Source organism: Prunus persica, chromosome G2, assembly GCF_000346465.2.
Source record: "Prunus persica cultivar Lovell chromosome G2, Prunus_persica_NCBIv2, whole genome shotgun sequence".
NCBI lineage: Eukaryota > Viridiplantae > Streptophyta > Magnoliopsida > Rosales > Rosaceae > Prunus > Prunus persica.
In genome coordinates this window covers 3619130-3643390 of record NC_034010.1, presented here as the reverse complement: position 1 = coordinate 3643390, position 24261 = coordinate 3619130, and the positions used below count along the sequence as shown (strand labels likewise).

The 24261-nt window shown below is 38.2% G+C and overlaps 2 protein-coding genes across 2 annotated transcripts; one reads left to right on the top strand and one right to left on the bottom strand.

Annotated features, from left to right (window-relative positions):
* LOC109947160 lies at nucleotides 765-1808 on the top strand. The gene is made up of 2 exons (XM_020556694.1): nucleotides 765-1137; nucleotides 1291-1808. Exons 1-2 carry the CDS (start codon nucleotides 765-767, stop codon nucleotides 1806-1808), a joined length of 891 nt encoding a protein of 296 aa, XP_020412283.1.
* Nucleotides 8362-10388, bottom strand: LOC18786620 (heavy metal-associated isoprenylated plant protein 3). Its single transcript, XM_020556336.1, has 5 exons — nucleotides 10096-10388; nucleotides 9830-9956; nucleotides 9318-9538; nucleotides 8956-9184; nucleotides 8362-8860 (listed from the first exon to the last, which is right to left on the bottom strand). Exons 1-5 carry the CDS (start codon nucleotides 10102-10104, stop codon nucleotides 8454-8456), a joined length of 993 nt encoding a protein of 330 aa, XP_020411925.1. The 5' UTR covers nucleotides 10105-10388; the 3' UTR covers nucleotides 8362-8453.

The following is a 24261-nucleotide window of genomic DNA, read 5'->3' as shown; positions in this document are numbered from 1 at the left end:
TCAGTCAGTGCGTGATAACCTGTAAGTCTCCCACTTTTTAAACAAAAAATAATTGGGTACATATTGAAAATAAACATGCTTTTATTAATTAGATTCATGAGTTATGTATTTAGTTAATGTATAAGTATTTGGAAAGACTCTAGAAGTTAATTGGGTATATGTATTTAAGACTAGGAAGTAGTGGGGCTTTATTACCTTCAGTGGTTGTAATTGCTATATATGCTAAAGTCATGTAATCAGTTGGTTGCACTCAAGAAATATGAAATAAAGTATCTTCTCCCAAATATTGAGAGTTTTATGAGTGAGGGTCCATCACCTTCCAACAAATTGGCATCAGAGCCATAAGAAGAAGTTTAGAAGATGGCGAACAATTCGATGGCTCCATTTCAAGTTCCTCTGCTGACCAAAGATAATTATCACAATTGGAGTGTTAGAATGAAGACTTTGATTGGTTGCTATGATGCTTGGGGGTCGTAGAAAGAGGTATTGGCGAACATGGAGATGAAGCAAATTTGAATAATGCCTAGAGAGAAGCATTGAAGGAAACAAGGAAAAAAGACAAGAAGGCACTCACCCTCATCCATCAAGCCTTGGATGACAGCACATTTGAGAAGGTTGCAAATGCGACAACGGCAAAAAATGCATGGGAGATTTTGCATAATTTTTATAGAGGAGTTGATAAAGTAAAGAAGGTGCGGCTCCAAACCCTTAGAGAGGAGTTTGAAAGCCTACATCAAAAGGAATCCGAATCAATTTCAGACTATATGTCAAGAGTTCAAGCCAATGTCAACCAATTGAGAAGAGATAGAGAAGAAACTAGTGACACCCGTGTAGTTGAGAAAATTCTTCGCTCATTAGATTCAAAGTTCGAGCATATTGTTCTTGCTATTGAAGAGTCCAAGGACCTGGACACTATAACGGTTGATCAACTTTCTGGATCATTGAAAGCTCATGAGGAAAGATTGAAGAAGAAAACTCAAGAACCAGTTGTGGAGAAAGTCTTACAAACAAAGCTTACTTTAAATGATGAAGAAAGCTCAAGAAGTGGAACAAGTCGTGGTTGTGGAAGAGGAAGAGGTGGCAGAGGAATAAGAGGTGGAAGAGGAGGAAGAAGTGGCAGAGGCGATTTCAAGTCAAGTCACAATGAAGGAAAAGAACAAAATTCTTATTCATCAAGAGGACGTGGAAGATGGAGCAATACAAATCAGCAGGGAAATTTTAGGTATGATAAATCATAAATCCAATGTTATTCCTGTGGAGGCTATGAGCATAAAGCTTTTGAATGCATAGGTGGTGGTGGAAATGTCCGAGGGAAGTCTAATTATGCAGAAGCAGACAAAGAAGCCACTTTGCTGTCGGCCTACAAATGTGAAGAAAAAACTAGAAAGAATGGAGAGTTATGGTATTTGGACACTGGAGCAAGCAACCATATGTGCGGAAATAAAGATTTATTTGTTGACCTTGATGAAAAGTTGGGTGGCAAGATCACTTTTGGAGATGATTCGAAGATTTCAGTTCAAGGCAAAGGTAAAATATTAATTTGTTTGAAGGATGGCAGCCATTTATTTATTTCAAATGTTTATTATGTGCCTACTATGAAGAGTAATATTTTGAGTTTGGGCCAATTGCTGGAGAAAGGATACAATATGCAGTTGATTGATTGTAGTCTCTCAATTAGAGATGAACAAAACAGGTTAATTGCTAAACTTTCAATGACAAAGAATAGGATGTTTTTGCTGAATATTCAAAGTGAAGCTGCAAAGTGTCTGAAGCTTGTTTCAAAGATCCTTCTTGGCTATGGCACTTGAGATTTGGGCATGTGAATTTTAGTGATTTGATTTTGTTGTGCAAGAAAGAAATGGTGAAGGGCTTGCCATCTATCAATTCTCCAGATCAATTATGTGAAGGGTGTCTACGTGGGAAGCAATCTAGAAGAAGCTTTCCTAGAGAAGCAAGTACAAGAGCAAGAGAGCCATTGGAGCTCATTCGTGCAGATGTGTGTGGCCTTATAAAACCAAGTTCGTTTGGTAAGAATAATTACTTTCTTCTCTTTATTGATGATTATAATAGAAAAACTTGGGTGTATTTTCTAAAAGAAAAATTTGAGGTGTTTGGTTCATTCAAAAAGTTCAAAGTTTATGTTGAAAATGTTAGTGGCTACAAGATCAAGGCTTTGAGGTCCGATAGAGGAGGTGAATTTACATCAAAAGAATTTCAAAATTTTTGTGAAGACCATGGGATCCGTCATCACTTGACAGTCCCTTACTCCCTGCAGCAAAATGGAGTGGTGGAGAGAAAAAATAGATCAATTCTCAATATGGCTCGAAGCATGATGAAGAGCAAAAATATGCCAAAAGAATTTTGGGCTGAAGCTGTTGAGTGTGCTGTTTTTTCCAATCGGTTTCCAACTAGAAGTCTTTGGAACAAAACACCCCAAGAAGCATGGAGTGGAAGAAAGCCCAGCGTGTTTCATTTAAGAGTTTTTGGGAGCATTGCCTACACACATGTGCCAGATAAGAATCATTCCAAGCTAGATGACAAAAGTGAGAAATTCATTTTTGTTGGCTATGATGCTTCCTCCAAAGGGTACAAGCTTTATAATCCAGAGAAGGAGAAAATTATTATTAGCAGGGATGTTCATTTTGATGAAGAAGGCATATGGAATTGGGAGGCTCTAGAGAAAGATTATAACTTTTTTCCTCTCTTGGAAGAAGAAGACAATGTTGAGCAAATATTTGAAGAGCAGCAACAAACTCCACCTCCATCACCACCATCAGTTCATAGAGATTTCTCATCCCCATCATCCTCATCAAGTGAAAGCTCAAATGAAAAAACACCACACTTCAGAGACCTAAGTGAAATTTATGATGTCACAAGTAATCAAAATGATTTGACCTTGTTTTGCTTATTTGCTGATTGTGAACCAATAGGCTTTGAAGATGCAGTGCATGACTCGAGATGGAGAAAAGCAATGGATGAAGAGATAGGTGCAATCAAGAAGACAACACATGGGAGCTTGCTATCTTGCCTAAAAGCCAAAAAACAATTGAAGTAAAATGGGTTTACAAGGCTAAGAAGAATGCTAAAGGAGAAGTTGAAAGGTATAAGGCAAGATTGGTTACCAAGGGATACAACCAAAGGGCTGGAATTGACTATGGAGAGGTGTTTGCTCCAGTTGCGAGATTGGAGACCGTAAGATTGTTTTATCCAGCATCTAATGAATTGAAGCTTGTGGGTTATAGTGATTGTGATTGGGCTGGAGATAAAGATGACAGAAAGAGCACTACATGATTTATTTTTTACTTGGGAGATGCTGCTTTCACATGGTCCTCAAAGAAGCAACCTATTGTGACTCTTTCTGTCACATACCGGGATCGGCTCCGCCATAGCACGATATTGTCCGCTTTGGGCCCCCCCTCTTTGGCCATCACGGTTTTGTTTCTGGGAGCTCACGAGCAACTTCCCAGTGGGCCACCCATCCTGGGATTGCTTTAGCCCCCAACTCGCTTAACTTCGGAGTTCCTACGATTCCGAAGCCAGCGAGCTCCCAAAAGGCCTCGTGCTAGATGGATGCGGGTGTGCACATATAAGGCACATTACCCTCTCTCCATTGATTGATGTGGAATCTTACACTTTCAACTTGTGAAGTTGAATATGTTGCTGCAACATCTTGTGTTCTCATGTCATATGGCTTAGAAACTTGTTGAGTGAATTAAATTTACCACAAAAGAAAGCAACTGAAATTTATGTTGATAACAAATCTGCATTGGCCTTAGCCAAAAAATTCAGTTTTTCATGACAGAAGCAAGCATATAGATACAAGATATCACTACATAAGAGAACGCTTAAGCAAGAAGGAGATAGAGCTGATGTAACACCACGACCCCAAATTTAACCCTTATTTAATTATTTAATTATTTAAGGGTATTTTAGTCATATTTTTAACCGGAGAGAGTTTGGGACCGTGACTTGTATTTTTGGATAGGTCGTACTGAGACGAGTTCACAGACATGTAGTGGGCTCGAATCGGAGTTATAACGAGAGAGATATGGTCAAAAGAAGCCCATTGGCATAATCGTAAATATTTTGAAATGAGATTTTTTTATAAAATCTGGTTTTCCTCTCTCTCTCTCTCTCTCTCTCTCTCTCTCTCCCGCGACTTCTCTCTCTCTCCCGTCGGCCTCTCATCTCTCTCTCCTCGTAACTCCGGCCACCGGCCGCGGCTGCGGACGGGGCCGGTGTCAAAAGAACCGGCTCGACCTCGGCGTCACGACCCAGCCCATCCCCGCCATCGGCCGCCGCTCCAGCCGCCGGAAAATGGCGATTTTCGCCCGGATGTCGCCGGAACTTCAACGCCGTCGATCTCCCTCCTCCGGCCACCATTTCCGTCGACCCAAGTATGGATCTTGAACCTCTCAAGCTGTTCTAGCTGCCTGTTGGTTGGGTTTTGATCGATTCGATCTCTAGATCACTCGATTTTCGAATTGAAAATCGGCCGAAACTTCGGCCGCCGTGATCGGCCATTTCCGGCCACTTTTTGGGGTAGGTCCAAGAACAAAAGTGGCTCCAAATAGGGTGTTATACCTAGGGTAGGAGTTTGGAGCCGTGGTTTTGAGATTTTCTGGCGAAGCGTTATCGCTTTGGGCACCCACGCGCTGTCGGCGCGTGCGGCGGCGCGTGGGCACTGTAGAGAAATAGCACTGTATTCCGATGAGATCCTTAGGTTGTCACGAGTGGGTAGGATTTCGCGGATCTCAATTCGGACGTCGTTTGACTATCGAACGGATAATCGCATATTGTGCGTTATCCGGGTTCGATAGGTTGGGGCCGTCGGATGGTCCCAAATTTAATATATGTTAATCTAGGTATTTCTAGGATTGTGTAGGAATTCACGGATCGTGAATCGGAGCCCCTGATGTTCCGAATAATAATTTAAAGTTTATATTTTATATTAACCGTCGGATCGTGCGATCGTGAGCAATCCGACCGTCCGATCTGAACCAAACTTGCAGGACAAGTGTCCTGTACCTGGTAGAACCCATAGGGACTTTCGGATCGGAAATTGTAGGTCGTCGGTTCTGCAGGTCCGTTTGACCAGGGTTAGAGTAGTTTGACCCTTGGTTGACCGTGAGTCTCCCGGAGTAATCTCACCTTTTTAAGGGGGGATTATCGGGTGCTAGACCATTGTGAAGGATTACACAATATTAGAATTTATTTATATAATTATAATTATTTATGGTTGTACAAGGGTACAACAGAGTCTAGAATGTCCGTTTGGAGTGCTATACGCACTACTTTAAGTACCTCCCCGGATGTTGGAATGACTACAAGTACCACCAAGTGAAAGTTAGGTCCCACGTGGCGTAGGTTATCCGGCGTTGGGACAGACCCCATACGTGGCGTTGGTTGTACCGGCGTATGGGGAGATTTGCAATATGATGTTCAGGTCTCGCGTGACGTAGGTTATCCGGCGTTGAGACAGGCCCCGTACGTGGCGTTGGTTGTACCGGCGTACGGGGAGATTATGTGATATTGTGTTGAGGTCGCACATGGCGTAGGTTATCCGGCGTGTCGACAGACCCCATACGTGGCGTTGGTTGTACCGGCGTATGGGGAGATTTGTGATATGAAATTGAGGTCCCGCGTGGCGTAGGTTATCCGGCGTTGGGACAGGCCCCATACGTGGCGTTGGTTGTACCGGCGTATGGGGAGTTATGTGATATGATGTGCAGGTCTCGCGTGGCATAGGTTATCCGGCGTTGAGACAGACCCCATACGTGGCGTTAGTTGTACCGGCGTATGGGGAGATATTATGATAGTATGGCATGGTCACACGTGGCGTAGGTTATCCGGCGTGTTGACAGGCCCCATACGTGGCGTTGGTTGTACCAGCGTATGGGGAGATTATATGAAATACAGAGAAATGAAATAAGGTATCGCCCAAAGGTGGAATTGGGTTTTATGGAAGAACTACGTGTGGCTTGATCCCTCAAGGAGGGTACGTAGGCAGCCTAAGGTTATTAGGCGCAGCCGCAGACTAAATATTAGTCATAATTTGTATCTGAATTGTTTGGTAGTTGTTTGAGAATTATTGGAAGGTCGAAGGCCATTTATGAGAATTTGCATGAAATTATATTGTGCATGCTGCCTGTTGGGAATATTAAATGCGTTTTTATGCAGGTATAAATTTTGGGAAATGTCCAAATTATAGGGGAGACTCTGCCGAAATTTCGGCAGGAAGTCTCAGTTTTTAGTAAGTGGGCCTGACATCGGGGTGATGTCAGGAATTCCAAAGGGTTCGTCTCGGATTTTGAGAAAATTCGGGGCGGGTCCTTTCAGTGCTGAAGTATGTGAAGTCTGAAGACCAAGTTGCAGATATTTTCACCAAGCCTTTGAAGTTGGAGACATTCAAAAGATTGCGAGGATTACTTGGAGTTTGTTTCAAACTAGAAAATCATGTTTAAGGGGGAATGTTGAAAATAAACATGCTTTATTAATTAGATTCATGAGTTATGTATTTAGTTAATGTATAAGCATTTGGAAAGACTCTAGAAGTTGATTGGGTGCATGTATTCAAGGCTGGGTGCATGTATTCAAGGCTAGGAAGTAGTGGGGCTTTATTACCTTCAGTGGTTGTAATTGCTATATATGCTAAAGTCATGTAATCGGTTGGTTGCACCCAAGAAATTTGAAATAAAGTATCTTCTCCCAAATATTGAGAGTTTTATGAGTGAGGGTCCATCACCTTCCAACAGTACACACTCGGATTTGGGGAAGCAAAATGATGTGATATTGAAATTGTAAGAGCGATTCCACCCGTTGCCTCCAGCCAGGGCAGGACAGGGCTCAAGCCCAGGCAAGCACTTCCAGAGGGCCAAGCTTGTCCGGCCAAGTTGTGGGTCCCATGTAACTGGGCTAGCTCGTAGGCCAAACCTGCCATACCTCGAGCCCGAAGGCAGCTGACGCCAGCACCCGGGTTGTAAAAAAATTTACTGTTGGCGCGTGCATGACATCATGGTTGACGCCAGCCTAATATTAGCGCTCGGGTTTTAAAAAACTTTTACCGTTTGCTGGTGCAAGAATTTGAATTTTCGTGCGCCGACGTCAAGCTATCATCAGCCTTGAATATGAATAACAAAATTTGAATTTCTGTGGGGCTATATTTTAGGACTCTCCATATTTTATTATTTTAAGAAAAACTGTGGTAAAATACGCATACATTCCACTACAATATGAATAACAAAACAAGTAAAGAGAATAAAATTGTGGGAAATGAATGAATGAAATGAGTGTAGAAAACATTTGACAAAAAAATAAAAAATAAAAAAATAAAAAGAAGAGGGAAAAGTTGTGAATAAGTAAAGTATTTAAATACCTTCAAAGGTTAAAAGAAACAAAAATAATAATTATGGCTAGGAGACGTCAACGCGCCTTTAATATCAATCTTTGGATTGCAGTTGCATAAGATATTCCCCTTCTCACACCCACACGTGATACTTTCTCGTATTTGGGCAACACATGTGTTGGGCTCACAGGAAAAGTTTGGCCTAGGCTACAAGTGGCTTGGGATGATTGCTAAAGGACTAAATGTAGCCCTCAAAATTTGACTAATTTTTTTTTGACCCATGACTGAAGATGAATTTTGCATCTTTTGAGTGCTATATATGATTTATGGCCATGGCCGAAGATGGCCTAACAAAAATATTATAATTCCTCTCCTAAAAATGATTAATTGGCTCCGTCATATCCTAAAAAAATGCGGGACCATGTCGCATAGGATTGAAAATTGGAACCACACAACACAATGCTTGCTTTAACTTTTATATGTAACTTTGATCTCAACTATAATACTAGAATATCCAACAACAATAAAACTATATAGAAAATAAGATTAAATTAAATTATTCAAATGTAGAATAAATGATGTGTGTGACATTAGAGCATCTCCAATGGGGGTGTAAAGCCAAGTGTATGTTATATATACATATTTTATCGCCGGAATTATCTCTAATGGGAAGATGTAAATGGTTGTAAAAATACATCACAACCATTGAGATGCAAAATTAGATATACATGTGCATCTTTTTTTACATCATTTGCAGGCGAGACCCACAAGAGAAAAAGGGAAAGAAAAGTATTGGAATTCAAAATAGAAGGTCCAGATTTCATGCAAATTGCATTGCACTTCCAATGGTATGAAATATTATAAAAAATACCTTAAAATGTTTAGTAGATATTTTTATGTTAGTTTGTAGGTAAAATCATATGTTCTCCAAATTTAATTTTTTTTAGGTCCATTTATTTATAAAAATAAAAATAAATCTAACACGCACAAAATTAATTTTAAAAAGATAAAGCACAAAAAAAAAAAAACACACAACAATGAATTATCACAAACAAATCGAATATGCATCTTTAGATTACATCGTTTTCTATTTGAGCAAAAAACTTATTTACATCCCTTGGAGATAGGGAATGTAAAAGTGACTTTGCGCTCCTGAAAATACAACTCCACTGTGGATGCTCGTAGTGTAGATGTGAATGGCCAAGTGGTTGTACATAATTAGTAAGCCAAATACCTCACAGCACAGTAGCAACATTTTTTCCCCCGTTTTGAGTGCCCCATTTTGATAACCATATCCATGACGATATACCGTTCCATATGAAATTTGTCCAAAGCCGGACTGACCCGCTGGATACTTCATTTTGCCACCACCATTGCCCTCGTCTTCCTCCTTTTTCTTCTCATCTCCACCGCCACTGCCATTGCCGTCGTTGCCGTCGTTGCCGTCGTTGCCGTCGTTGCCGTCGTTCCCGTCGTTTCCTTCATTTCCGTCGTTTCCGTCGTTCCCGTCGTTTCCTGTTCACGTTACCCATGTCAAATAATTAAAAACAAATTCATCATCTTAGAAACGACGCCGTCACATTAACGATTGGTGGAATTTATAACCTCACCTCCGATCTCTGAAAAAATCTCACGCCCTGACAGGTACAAGGTTCTCAAGTTTGTGAAGTTCGAAAGTCTCAAGTTTGTGAAGTTCGAAAGTCTCAAGTTCGTCGAGTTCGAAAGTCTCAAGTTCGTCGGGTTCGAAAGTCTCAAGTCCAAAACTGTCAAGTTCGTCAATTTCAAAACTCTCAAGTTTCTAAAGTTCAAAACTCTCAAGTTTCTCAAGTTCAACGCAGCCTACACAAACCCATGACCCCTTTAATTAATAAAAGCGATTAAATTTTTTGAAACATGAAAATAATAAAAATTTTGAGGCAGGTGCGTAGAACAAGACTGGGGCACGTTAGGAACCAATGCGCACTACACACACCTCTTTGGGTTTTTCGTCGTTGTCTGTTTTCTCAGGCTGCTTTTTCTTGGTGTCGATGGCGTCGTCTTTGTTGACTTTGTTGTCCTTTTTGGGCTGGGGAGAGACGAGGTCGACCTTCTTCTTGGTCTTGGTGGCCAGCTCGTCTCTCAGCTTTGTGGGGTCCACTTTTCCGACCACCGTACGCTTGTTCGCTTGGCCCTCAGATTTCACCGACTCAGCGCCTGTGTTGCATATATAATACACAACTTAAAAACCATCCCAGAAATGAAAAAAAAAAAAAAAAAAAAAGGAATCTGATTGTGTATGAGATTCAACCCATAAAGACTAAAATAGAAACAGAGCATAATCTGAATCAAATTCGTTTGGAATATTACTTTTTCCATGCACCAAAATAGAGAAAATAAAAGAAGACAATTTCATGAGTGAAGGGAGATCAGAATCCGTGTAAGACAAAATTTGAAGGAAATCTGATAAACTGGGGTGCTTTTTGAACTGGGGTTGAATGATTTTACCTTGAAAAGGTTTGACCCGTTTGACAATCTTAGAGGCGATGGAGCCGTCCTCCTTCTTCTCACCCCCGTCGTTGTTGTTGGTGTAGTTGTTCTTGTTCTTGTTCTTGACGCCATTGTTATTCTTCTTCTGCATGAAACCCAAAAACAAACACCAAAACCCATTACTTAAACACACGCCCATCAAGCAAACGCAAGCATATAGAGAGCAAGTAAAGTAAGGGCTAAACCAAAAGATAGAGAATCAGAGGCGGATGAATTAGTCTCACCTTGGCCATTGTGAGTTTTTTCGGCGGATGTATGCGTAATTTGTGAGTGGAGAGTAGGAAACGTGGTGAGGGTAGTGGATACTTAAAGCCGAGTGAGTTTCGGGGTCAGTTGCTGTTGTGTGACGCCGGAGGTAGGTTCACTTCCTCAACCGGTTTAAGCCTTCTATAGTGATGATGGAGGGTGTGATTTTATATGCGAATTTAGGCATTTGCGTAGATGAACCTTTTGGACATGGGAGAGAGAAACTTCCTTGTAATTTTGGTGTACGTTCGGTTGGGTTGTGGTGGGCTCTGCTGATTCAAAAGCTGAGAACGCGCTTTGTGAAAAAACAAAAACATTACATATATATATTGAGAAAAATATTAGGGAAGGCCGGCACTTGGCCAGGGTGACCAGGGCATGGCCCGGGAGCGCAAAAAAATAAAAATAAATCAATTTAAGCCATATATATAATATCAGTTCCGATCTCTTATATCATAGAAGTTTAAGATATTGTGGTCACTCACTGTTGGATATTAATCCAATAGTTTTAAAAAGTTTCTTAAAAGAAGTGCAAGAGTGAGTGAACCGTTAAATTTACATTCAACGGTGAGTAATCACAAATATCTTGAACCCCTGTAGTCAAAGAGATCAAGACTTTATATAATATATGCATACATGTGTTTTTTATTACGAAATTGAAGTATGCGCTTATATTAAGGATTTGTGTTTTGACTGATGAATCTGCACCCATTGCCATTTGTTTAATATCTCACCCTCTTTTTTATATTCAATTTCCTCTCTCTTTCTTTATTATTTTATTTTTTTGGTGAAACAAGGGTATAAAACCCCATGACAAAAAGAGAAAAAAACCACTAAACAATATTAATCATACGGGTCTTCGTAACCCCTAACGAATCATCCATCAACAGCAGCCCAAGCCAAGGTCACTGACGTGGCTCCAAGCAGCCAATCAATCAGCTACGGCGTCCTCTCTCTGTAAATGTGTTGAAGTTTACTTCTTGGAATTTTGCGCAAAAGTCTTTTGCAACTGTTAACCAAGCCAGTAATAGGATGACAGATGTTCAGCTTATTACTCAGGATAAGATTCAAAGGAGTGACATAATACATTTCAACAGCAATATCCATTATTCTTTTTTTAATGGCTAATTTTAGACCAAAAAATAAACCCCACAGCTCAGCTTCAAGGATTTGCCCCACAGCTCACCTTACATCTCACAAACCCAGCACCACACTACTACAAAAAGTGAAAAAGACGACCAGAAAACAACGACGGTCTAAGTGAAAACCGTCGTGGTTTTTAAAAAGACGACGGTTATAAAAACACCGTCGTGTAATACCACCTTAGACAACTAAAAAATGGAGATTCAAATGGCTATTCAAAAACAACGACGTACCTAATTAAACAACCGACGTCTATTTGAAACAGATTTCCGCAATGTAAAATCAAAGCCAACAAAGAACGGCAAAAGTTATGAATCGACCGATGTAGAAAGTAAAGACGACGATTTCAATAAAAGCCGCCGTTTTTACTTATAAAATAACACGACGAGGTTTTCGTATAAGACGTCGTATAATTACAAACAAATCCACGGCTTTAAAATACAAAATATCGCCGTATTAAATTAATGTACAACGACGGAAAATATAAATATATCGACGTCATTCTCGTATAGTTCTACGACGTTATCTTTAAATCGTACTATAAAATTTAACGTCGTATTTATTCATTTTATACGTCGTACCTTTAATTTAAACCGTCGTCTTAATAAGAATTTTTGTTAACAATTTTTTCTTTGATTTTCTTATCCTACATCGGTAGATCTACTTAATGACAAGAATTGAAATAACCACGACGGTTTATATAGAAAACCGCCGACATAATCAGATTTTTTTGAGATCCCAAGGGTTACGAAATCTTACCAGATGGAACTCTGTTCCACATCATAATCTTAACAGATGACACAGATTTGCAATCAGAGAGACAATTTTTTGGAAGTTGATGATGTGTGTGCGTTTGTGTATCTACAAATATTATACCTAACGTCGTTGCAAATTTGCAATCAGAGAGACAATTTTCAACGACGGTTATATTATACCTAACGACGTTTAAAAAACAAATCAACGTCGCTCAACAAATATATTACGTCGTCTTAGTCTTACTTAAGACGACGAAAAACGACGACAGTAATACAAAAACAGTCGTTGTTTTTATATTCTTATTTTATTTAAATCTGTCATCCAAAAAAGAAACTTTACATATTCCAGAACATTAATTTCCTTCATTTTAAATTTCCTCTGGAAAAAAAACTCTATTTATAACGCACTGTAATTGAAAAATAAACTGAAAGGTCACGGGAAAAAAAATTCTATTCATAATTTAAAAATTCAAATCCACGTCGGTTATATTAAACCTAACGACGTTAAATGAAAAGATTCCACGTGGCAAAACAAATATTGCGTCGTGTTAGTTTAGGGTTTCTTTAACAGTTTCAGTTTCTTTAACAGTTTGGTCCTTTATCTTTCTGCAGGACTTGTATAGTTCAAAGCATTGACTTGTATAGTTCAAAGCACTGATTCGATAGCTCATGCTTTAGAGGCCATCTGAAGCCATTTCTATTCTTTATCGCATTCTTGAAACCCATCTTCTTCTTCTGAAGCTCTACGGATAAAGGAAGAGGCTATCACAAATCTGACGGATCTTCTTAGCCAAGAAAATCAAGCAGAGGATCAGGCACATCTGATCTTCAGATTTCCCTGAGAAGCGAACTTTCCTTCGACAGCGAGTGGAGGCCAGGCTTGCATCTCTTTTGATGGAAAGCAAGGAGTATTCAGAAGCACTAAATGTCCTATCAGGCTTGATCAAGGAAGTGAGAAGGCTAGTTGACAAGCTTCTTCTTGTGGACATAGATTTGATGCGAGTAAGCTCAATTTCTCTTTGAGAAAGACATCCAAATTATTGTCTTTGAGATGTGAGAGACAGTGTCTCTGAGAGAGGAAGAACTTGGAACCCTAAATGTAAACCGAAAATGAATGAAAGCGACAAATTTATAGAATAAATTTTTAAAACTAACGGCGGTCCTTACAAAAAAACCGCCGTTTAAATTGTAAAATCAACGTCGGTATGACCGACGTATATTACAGAAATCCACGTCGGTACATTAATAAAAACGATGTGTTAAATAATCTACCATGACGCGAGTTATTACTTATGTACTTTGATTTTTGAGTTCACTACGACGGTACCTACAACACTGCTGTCGTATTTATTTACCACGTCCGAAGTTAAATGTACCGTCGTATTTTGTAATTTATACGTCGTAGTTATATGTAACCGCCGTATTATTTTTTTGAAATGGTTTTATATGTAAGCAACTTTTCGTCTACCTGACTTACACATGCACTGTTTCCAAACCCGATTAAAAATTTCAATCTCCCAGAGAAAACTTTTTGTCTTTTTTCCTTGTCAGAGCATTGTCAGAGTATCTCATCGTCTTCCTCTCGTCTTCTTCGTCGTCTCTGAACTTAAACATCGTCTTCCTCTTGCTTTCATTGCACGCAAAAGGTAAGCTTTCATTTTCACTATTTTGGTTGCTGTTTTGCATGCTCATACGTTTCTTGTTTGAAAAATCTTTTTACCTTTTTTCTGGCCAAAATCATTTTACTTCTTTCCAAGTTTGATAAAATATACAGACAAAGAGGGAAAGTTTCCAACTTTGAAGACAACTACCTCAACTAAATAAGACGACGGTAGCTTCTTATTTACGTGGTTAAATATGTAGACCACGACGGTTCGTCAGTCGTTCTAGCGTCGTCTGAAAATTGACAAAGTTGTTTTTAAAATTATAGTCTTTTTTTTATTTGCTTGTTTAATTGCAGGTTTGATTTCTCTGAACAATGGTTTTTGTTTTTCCCTAATTTGATAAAATATAAAGAAAAAGAAAGTAGGGTTGATATCTAATATAGACGACAGTATCTTATTGTTTTACGTCGTGTGAATGTTAATACCACGACGTCATATTAAAATACCGTCGTCTATATAAGATTCCAAAACTTTCTTTCTTGGCCTTGTATTTTATCAAATTAGAAAACAAAAAACATGGTTCAGAAAAATCAAATCTGCAATCAAACATTCACAGAGAAAGAAAGAAGGGTTTTGGATCCTTATATAGACGACGGTATATTACTATTGACGTCGTGTGGACATCAATACCACGACGTTATATAAATATTTCGTCGTTTATAGTTAATTATCACGTCGTCCGGTAAATATCGACGTAATAAGTTATTATTACGTCTTATTTTATATTATTTCGTCGTTGTTTAATTACCTTGGTTTTAAACATTTATTACGTCTGAGATTATTTCATTGCGTCGTTTAAAATCATATCATACGTCGTATTTTATTAATAACCGTCGTTTGTGTTCTTAATCTTTTCCTGAAATATTTTCACTTGCAGTTTTGTCTGTAAAAATGGTTTCTCAAGACCAAAGTAAGGACTCTGGCTCCAAGAAAAATGGAGATAAGGAGCTTGGAATGGTAACTCCTCAAGAGAAGTCTTCGAAGAAGATGAAGTCTTCGAAGAAGATGAAGTTTGCTTCATCATCTGCTGAGACAGAACCAACCAGCACCACAACAATCTCTGATGATTCAAAGTCTGGTCGAGGTATGAGCACAATGCCTCGTGTTGTGAAGAGAAAACTTCAGAAACTCAGGCCAATTGTTGAGTACAATAAAAGGGGGAAAGGAATTGGCCAAGCACATAGTGAGATGCAGTCCTACATTGGTGTGTTGGCATGCTCCAGAGTTTCACTTGTGGACATGAAATGGGCTCAAATCCCCAAGGATATAAAGGAGCAGATTTGGGAAGCAGTTGACATTGCTTTTGTGGTAGGTCAAGGGGGCAAGAACTCTGTGTTAGCTTCTGCTGCCAAGAAATGGAAGGATTTCAAGTCTACACTAACGAGGCATTATATCCTTCCATACACCAATGACAGGGAGAGATTAAGCCAACCTCCTGAAACATATAAATTCATAGAGAAAGCACAATGGGATGCCTTTGTAGCTTCAAGGTTATCCAAAGATTTTGAGTCTGTGCATTCTCAACATGCACAGATTAGGGAGAAACTTGAGTACAATCATCGATTGTCTCGAAAAGGATATGATGGTTTGGAGGATCAATTGGAGGAAACCATGCCTGGGGTAGAAATTGATCGATCTACCTTATGGAAGAGAGCTAGACAGGACAAACATGGTAACATCCCGGATCCAAAGGTGGCAGAGAAAGCAAAATTAATTGTAAGCCTACTCACTCTGTTTTAAATTTTTATTAAACTGTGAATAATTCTTATTACGTCTTATGTTATATTTTGCGTCGTGTGAATGATATTATCACGTCGAAAGTTTTTAAAAAACGTCGTTAAAGGTCTAAATAGGAATCACTGCTCTGTTTTATGTAATTATAGCATAAGATGTCGGTGGTTCATTTTCGCGTCGTTTGTATTAAATTACTACGTCGAAATGTTTTAAACAAGGTCGTTAAAGGTGTGAATATTGAATCATCCCTCTGTTATCAGTAAATAAAGCATAAGACGTCGGTGGTTTATTCATTTCGTTGTTTTAAAAAATTAACCACGTCGGTATAACTACCGTCGTGATAAATTATAATAACGTCGATTTATATGTTATTGCGTCGTGTGAAATTATATAATACGTCGTTTGTATATAAATAACCGTCGTGTGTTTTTTGTTCTTACTTTTTTATATATCTTTGTTTTAGGATGAATTGCAAAAACAAGTCTCGGAAGGCAAAGTCACTGTATCTGGCAGCAATGATGTGCTGACCATGGCTTTGGGCCCCGAGGGGTGGTTGCGGTTCGGTAACCGCGAATTTTTACTCAAACCGCAAACCGACCGACTATTTGCGGTTTGGTGATTTTTGAAACCGCAAACCGACCGCGTTTTGCGGTTTAAAACCGCAAATTCTCAAGCATTCACAAAAATATAAATTTACAACCTAAATAAATAAATACACAACCTCAATTTCTCAAGCATATATAAATTCACAATCGATTCCAATTCTCAAGCATTCACAACCTAAGAAAATTAAAGTTACAATTCCAAACATTCCAATTAAAGTTAAACTTCACAAGCATTCCAATTCCAAATCCTTTAAATTTACAAACCAAAAGCAAAATGAATTAAAGTTACAACCAAAAAGAAAAATCCAATTCACAGTTAATTAAAGTTACAAACTAAAAGGAAAAATGCAATACACCAATGTTACAAACTCAAGTGTTGGTGGTGAGTGGATTTGAAGAACCCCTTTGTGTTGTTTGAGCACCAATGCTATCTACAAATAAAACAACATAGTTTAGTACATTTTATTATAAGAAGAAGCATAAATAACATTAGCATAAATAAACTAATTACTTACAAGTTGTCATATCTTCCATTTCCTTGTATAATTCAACCTCATCATCTGTTGGTTCCTTGTAAAAGGAAAATTCGTCCGCTCTAAGCCAATCACTAGTACACACTAATGCCTCTACCATTTTAGGATGCAAAGAGCTTCTAAAAGGATCCACAATCCTCTTGCCTATGCTAAAAGCATTTTCACCAGCAACCGTAGAACTTGGAATTGCAAAAATATCCTTGGCAACTTGTGAAAGAATAGGATATCTTGTTTGGTTCCCTTTCCACCAATTCAAGAGAAGAGAAGGGTTTACAATTTTACTTAATTATTCATAGATGGCTATACTTTGCGGTTTGCGGTAACCGCAAATTTTGAAAATCAAATACCGCAACCGCAACCGTAAATGCGGTTCGGTTCTTAATACCGCGATTGCGGTTTTATTGCGGTAAAATATCGGTTGGTTTTTGCGGTTTTTCGGTTTTTCGGTTTAAAATGCCACCCCTAACCACGTCGGTATAACTACCGTCGTGATAAATTATAATAACGTCGATTTATATGTTATTGCGTCGTGTGAAATTATATAATACGTCGTTTGTATATAAATAACCGTCGTGTGTTTTTTGTTCTTACTTTTTTATATATCTTTGTTTTAGGATGAATTGCAAAAACAAGTCTCGGAAGGCAAAGTCACTGTATCTGGCAGCAATGATGTGCTGACCATGGCTTTGGGCCCCGAGCATCCAGGTAGAGTGAGAGGAGTAGGTGCTGGGATTTCCCCAAGGCAATATTTCAATTTACCCAAACCACAGAGGATGAGCTTTGACGACCGTTTAAAGGACAGTTTAAGAGTTCTCCTTCAAGAAGAGAATAAAAAGATGGAAGCTAAAGCAAGGGAAGAGGCTTTAAGGATGGAGGCTAGAACCAAACAATTGGTAGAGGCTGAGAGGGAGCATTTCCTGAGTCAGCTTTCCCAATTAATTCCCAATTTTGATCCAAGCATGCTTAAACCAAGAATTAGCCAAAGTCCCAAAAATTCAATGTCTGACAAAGCAAGCTGCTCTGGAGGTGATGTGAGATCCCTACATTTTGAGGATGATACTGCCAAAAATGGGAAACATCAGGAAGAAAAGGTAACATATCTGAACTTTGAATTCTCTGTTTTTTTAAAAACCATTAGACGTCGTTATTATTAATAAAACCGTCGTTTGAAATACATACCACGACGATTTTAAAAATACACTACTACAAAAAAGCAAAAAGACGACGGTAAATCACCGTCGTGTATTCGGTTTTTCAATGGTCGTGGAATCCACCGTCATCTTTTCCCTCATAAACCACGACGCTAAATCACCGTCGTTGTTACAATATACAACGTCATCAACAAATACAAAACGACGTCTTTGTACTGCAAAAAGATCTAAAAAAGCAGTCGAGGATGAGAATAGACGACCAACTCTCTAAAAAAACCGTCGTTAAAAAGGAAAAATATGACACATATTAACAGAACAAGGCCGCAAAATAGACATACAACGACGAAAATTAAAATAAGACGCAGTTAAATATCATTTTCACGACAATAAAAAATATGACGTCTTTAAATACATTAGAAGACGACGTTATTGATACCTACTACGTCGCCTATATAAAAAGAGCCGTCGTAAAATAAATTTTCCACTTCGATTTTTCTATAAAAGATGACGTGGAAATAGTTGTCAGTGTCATTATTTACGACGTATGTATTTATAGAGTAGACATTGAACAACGAAACAACGTCGGTTACAAATATATGAGAGTCGTATTACAAAATTTATACGTCCTATTTTTAAAAACAAACAACGACGATAAATATTAGACGTTGTTAAATAAAACAACGTCGAAAACAAATAAAAACAGACGTGTTTAGTCTGCTAAAGTTCTAAAAAATAGTCGAGGATGAGAATAGACGACCAACTCAAACAAATCACCGTCGTTAAAAAGGAAAATATGACACATATTAAAAGAACAAGGCCGCAAGATAGACATACAACGACGACAACTAAAATACTACGCCGTCAAATATAATTTTCACGACAAGAAAAAATATGACGTCTTTAAATACATGAGAAGACGACGTTATTGAAATCTACTACGTCTCTTATTTACAAACAACTGTCGTGAAATAAATTTTCCACTTCGATTTTTCTAAAAAAGATGACGTGGAAATAGTTGTCAGTGTCATTATGTACGACGTATGTATTTATATAGTTGACGTTGAATGCGAAACAACGTCGGTGGCATTTATGTAGTCGACGTTGTATTTATATGTATTCATTACTCACGACGCACTTATTAATATAGACGACGTTGAACTTCTAAACAACGTCGGTTCCAAATAAATGAGAGCCGTATTACAGAACATATAGACGGCGTTGATTATGATGAGAGCCGTATTACAAATAACGTCGTTTAATTGATATTAGACGGCGGTTATAATGAATTACCGTCGGAATTCATTTCGTTCCTCATCGTTTATAAAAGAACTTGCGACGTGGAAAATGTATGATGACGTCGTATTTTTTAACGTTCAGATTATATATCTCGTTTTTTAGACGTCGGTATTATGGGATTGGAGTCGTGTTATTTTGAATTACATGGCGGTTCTTAATCCTTCCCCGACGTGATATCCTGAATAATTGCTTCACAATAGCGTCCTGGTTCTTCATTGCTACGTTGCTTTAAGACGTCGGTAAATATGCTGAATAACTGGTTCACAATAACGTCGTGTTTTATTTGAACGTAGAAAGTGAACAAATCACATTACAATATATTACAAAATTAATGTCATACACTGCCAATTACATAAGCATCATTCAATCCATATATCTTCACACCCATCTCGAATATTTTGACCGCCTAACTCACCCACCAGTTCATCAAATGTGTCAACATTTGGCATCCCTCTAGTAAATGGCTCACACTCAATTATCACATCACCTAAGACTTCATCACCAATAACATCATTATATTCTCTATTAGGCATTGATAACACTACCGACCAACCACAATGCATCGGGTCGTCAACAAAAAATATTTGTTTGACTTGAGAAGCCAAAACAAATTGGTCATTCCTATGTCCAATTTTACTCAAATCTACAAGGGTAGATCCAAGTTCGTCGACTACAAGACCAGAACTATCTATCCAATCACACCTAAAGACTGGGATTGTAAACTTTTGGTAGTCAAGGTCCTAAATTTCTTGAATGACACCATAGAAACCCATATTTGAGAGAATTGGGTTTTTATCCTTGGCACTAGCAACTTGCATGGTATGTGCAAGTAAATAAACTCCACTATTTTGAGTTGTCCGCACATCATCTTGTGCCTTGATATTGAATTTAATACCTTTAATAAGATAGCTCCTATATAATGGCACTGCCATGTTTGGACCAGCTGCTAGCCACCTTAAATTTTCTAATACGCCATGATTGTCTTCCTCAAGTTCACTTTGAACCTGCAAATTAATCATATCTTAATTCAATCTAACATAGAAATAAGAAGAAAATTAAAAGAGAAATATGTTATTCAACAACATATACCTTGAAGCGTAGCCATTGAATGAAAGTGCTATTGTGCTTATCCTGCAGCCACTTTGTTCTCTTTCTAAACTCATACGTACTCGATATAAGGTAGGACTTCCTCCGTATTCTCCAAGACATATAGATGTGCTTGATTCAACAGGTCCTGATCAACTACGCTCACTGTGCAACCTGATAATGGCTTTGAAAGTCCCATCTTTTGGCTTGAAGGCACTCCAACTGTACTAACATCAGATAAATGCTGAGTACAAAACTCTACCGCTTCTTCAGCTATATACCGCTCAGCAATGCAACCTTCGGGACGAGTACGATTCTGAACATACCCCTTCAGCACTTTCATATATCTTTCAAACGGATACATCCACCTAAAATATACTGGCCCACATAGACGAACTTCTCTGACAAGATGTACTACTAGATGAACCATGATATCAAAGAATGAAGGGGGAAAGTACTTCTCAAGCAAACACAGAGTAACTACTACATCTTCTTCCAACTTATCTTGCTTGGAAACATCAACAGTCTTTGCACATATAGCATTGAAGAAGAAGCACAAACGAGTTATTGCATACCTTGCAGGCTTCTCCAAAACAGAACGAATTGCCACAGGGAGCAATTATTGCATTAAGGTATGACAATCATGTGATTTAAGGCCAAGAAGTCTTGAATCTTGTAAAGATACAAGATTTTTAATATTTGAAGAATAACCTTCAGGGACCTTCATACCACAGAAAGAATTGCAAACCTCTCTCTTCTCTGCTCTTGAAAAATTCCAAGGCCCAGGAGGCAAACGAGTACGTCTTTCTCCATACTCGGGTTGCAAATCAGTTTTGACCCCCATGTTCAATAAATCTAATCGAGCAGCAATCCCATCTTTATTTTTTCCAGGGATCTCCAGCAATGTACCAATAATACTATCGCAAACATTCTTCTCAATGTGCATAACATCTAGGGCATGCCTCACAGGAAGGTATTTCCAATACTCTAGATCAAAGAATATTGATTTCTTCTTCCAACAAACTATGTCACCATTTTCAACCATATGCAGCACTTATTCTCCGGTTAATGGCTCGGGAGGTATGCCATATTCAGGTTTCTCATTAAAAGCTGCACGTTGCCTCCTATATGGATGATTGATTGGTAACCATTTTCTATGCCCAATGTAACAAATTTTGTGGCCATTTTTCAACCTGTGACTAGGTGTATCATCGCCGCATATTGGACAAGCTTTATATCCTTTAACAACACAACCAGATAAGTTTCCATAGGCGGGGAAATCATTAATTGTCCACATTAATGCAGCTCTGAGTGTAAAGTATTCTCCATTATGTGCATCATACACTCCTCTAATCCCATCCCACAAAGATTTTAAATCATCAATCAAAGGCTCTAAGTAGACGTCTATATCATTTCCGGGTTGTTTAGGACCGGAAATCAATAAGGTTAACATCATGAACTTTCGTTTCATGCACAGCCATGGAGGGAGATTATATGTAACTAAGATAACCGGCCAACAACTATATCTGCTACTTAGAGAACTGTGGGGATTGAATCCATCAGATGAAAGAGCCAATCTCAAGTTTCTCGGCTCATTACCAAACTCAGGCCATTTATCATCAAGAAGTTTCCAAGACGGGGAATCCGCCGGATGAGACATCTGACCGTCAATTGATTTTCTAGCAGCATGCCAAGTCAAACTCTTAGCTGTCTCATGTGATTGAAACATCCTTTTAAACCTTGGAATTGGAGGAAAATACCACACCACCTTCGCTGGCACACCCTCTTTCAAGATTGAATCTTTGCCTTCCTTCCACCTTGAGATACCACAAGTAGGACAATTAGTTGAATCCTCATACTCCTTCCTATACAAGATGCAATCATTGGGGCATGCGTGCATTTTCTCATAACTCAGCCCCAATGCACACAAAGTCTTTTTAGCCTCATACATAGAGGTTGGTATTGTATTTCCTTCTGGAAGCAAATCGCCTTGAAGTATCAATAATTCTGTAAAACAGACATCATTCATCCCATGTTTTGCCTTTAAATTATACAACTTCACTAATGCCGATAACTTCGTGTACTTTCTACAACCAGGGTACACTGGTTGATCTCCATCCCCAATCACATTGGCAAACTCATACGGATCGGAACCAAAATCACCAAAATCATTATCATCCATATCAATTTCTTCAGACACAAAACTGTACCTACTATGGCCATCATCTTCTTCAACATTTCTACTAGCATTAGTAGTTGCTTCCCAAGGTTCTTCGTGAAATGTCCAATTCTTATAGCTTTGGTCAATTCCATTAAAGTATAAGTGATCCCTTATAGTTCCAACCCCAAACAACTTCAAATTAACACATTTAACACATGGACAACGGATATGTGTTGTAGTTAGAAGATTTTCTACAGCAAAGTTCAAAAATGCTTCCACCCCAAACTCATATGCCTTCGATCTTCTATCCGAGTGCATCCATGACTTATCCATCTCCGACACTACAACCTATTATCTATAATAAAGTGAAAATACAGGCAATGACCATCACTATAGCAGATTATACAAAGATCTAATAGCAAGTAATACACAACAGAGACGACGGGTTTTAAACAAAAACAGACGTATTTGGCATATATAGACAACGGATTTTCAACAGACGTCGTCTAATATAAGTAATACAAACGACGGTTTATGAAAAAACCGTCGTGTATAAGTAATACAACGACGGTTTTTTCATAAACCGTCGTGTAATCGTCGTCGTATGCCTAAAAAGGCGTCGTGTCTCAGTTTATTTTCAAGAACCCAAAACCCATTAAGAACACAACATATATATGAAACCAAGCAAGAAACCAACATATACATGAAACCAAGCATGAAAACAACAAATCCATTCCCAATTCAACATAACATAAGGTGATTAAAAGATCCGACAAAATTAAATCCATTCCCAATTCAACATAACAGATAATGTAATCCATGAACCCATTAAACAGAAAATCCATGAACCCATTAAACAGAAAATCCATGAACCCATACCTATAAGCACATTATTAACAGATCGCAAAGCATATACCTAAAACCCTTTAACAAAACAACCTAATATCATTCAATGAATTTACAAGGGGAAGATAGGGTTTGTACTTACAGGTTGGACGAGCTCACAGATTCGACGGAGCCTGGAGAGTGCAACTTTTAATTAGAGCAGAAGTGAGAGAGCGAATGTTATGTTGCGCGAAATCTGAAAATTTTAGGGTTCAGGGTTAGAAGTATAAGAATAAGAGCCAAATATAAAAAAATTTAGGGCGCGCGAAAATTTTTAGAGCGTGCGCTCTTTAAAACGTCGAAAGAAAAACCATGGCGAAAGTTCTACAAGAACCGACGTAAATGTAATATTCCACGACGGAAACACTGAACGTAACGCCGTTTATTTTGACGCTTCATTTTTCGGATTAATTTTAAATTTATTTTGAATATTTTGATATAAAGATGACTGAAAAACCACATCGAAGTTAAGAAATTGAAAACGTTGTAAATTATAATAGACGACTTACATATTAAAATGACGTCGTTTAAAGTGGAAACCATGTCGGATATTTTACTGCACGACGTAACATATGTATTCCACGACTCAACCACCGTCGTTAACAATTAATACCCTAAACCCTTAAAACTAAATTATATAATTTTAAAAATTAAGTTTATAAAAGGGTTTATGGTTTTGCAGCCTAATATATACCCTAGACTACCCAAAAATTATACTTTAAAAATAAACCCCAATAAATAACAACCCTAATCTCTAACCCCTAGACTCTAAACCCTAAACCATAAAACTAGAAGTGATTTTATGACTCATCAAAACAATTTTGTTTTGGATGGTCATTTTAAATTTTTGTTATTCAAAATGAATTTTTTCAAGGTTTAGGTGGAAGAAAATATATCAATGACTTCGTAGGAGTTGACTTTGCATTTTTCTGATTTATTTTAAATTTATTTTGAATATTTTGATATAAAAATAATAAAATATTCTTATCACAACAACAAACCACGTCGGTGTTAATAAATTGTAGACGTTGTAAATTGTAATAGACGACTAAGTTGTTAAAATGACGTCGTTTAAATGAGAAACCATGGTGGATATTTAACTATCCGACGTAAAATATATATTCCACGACT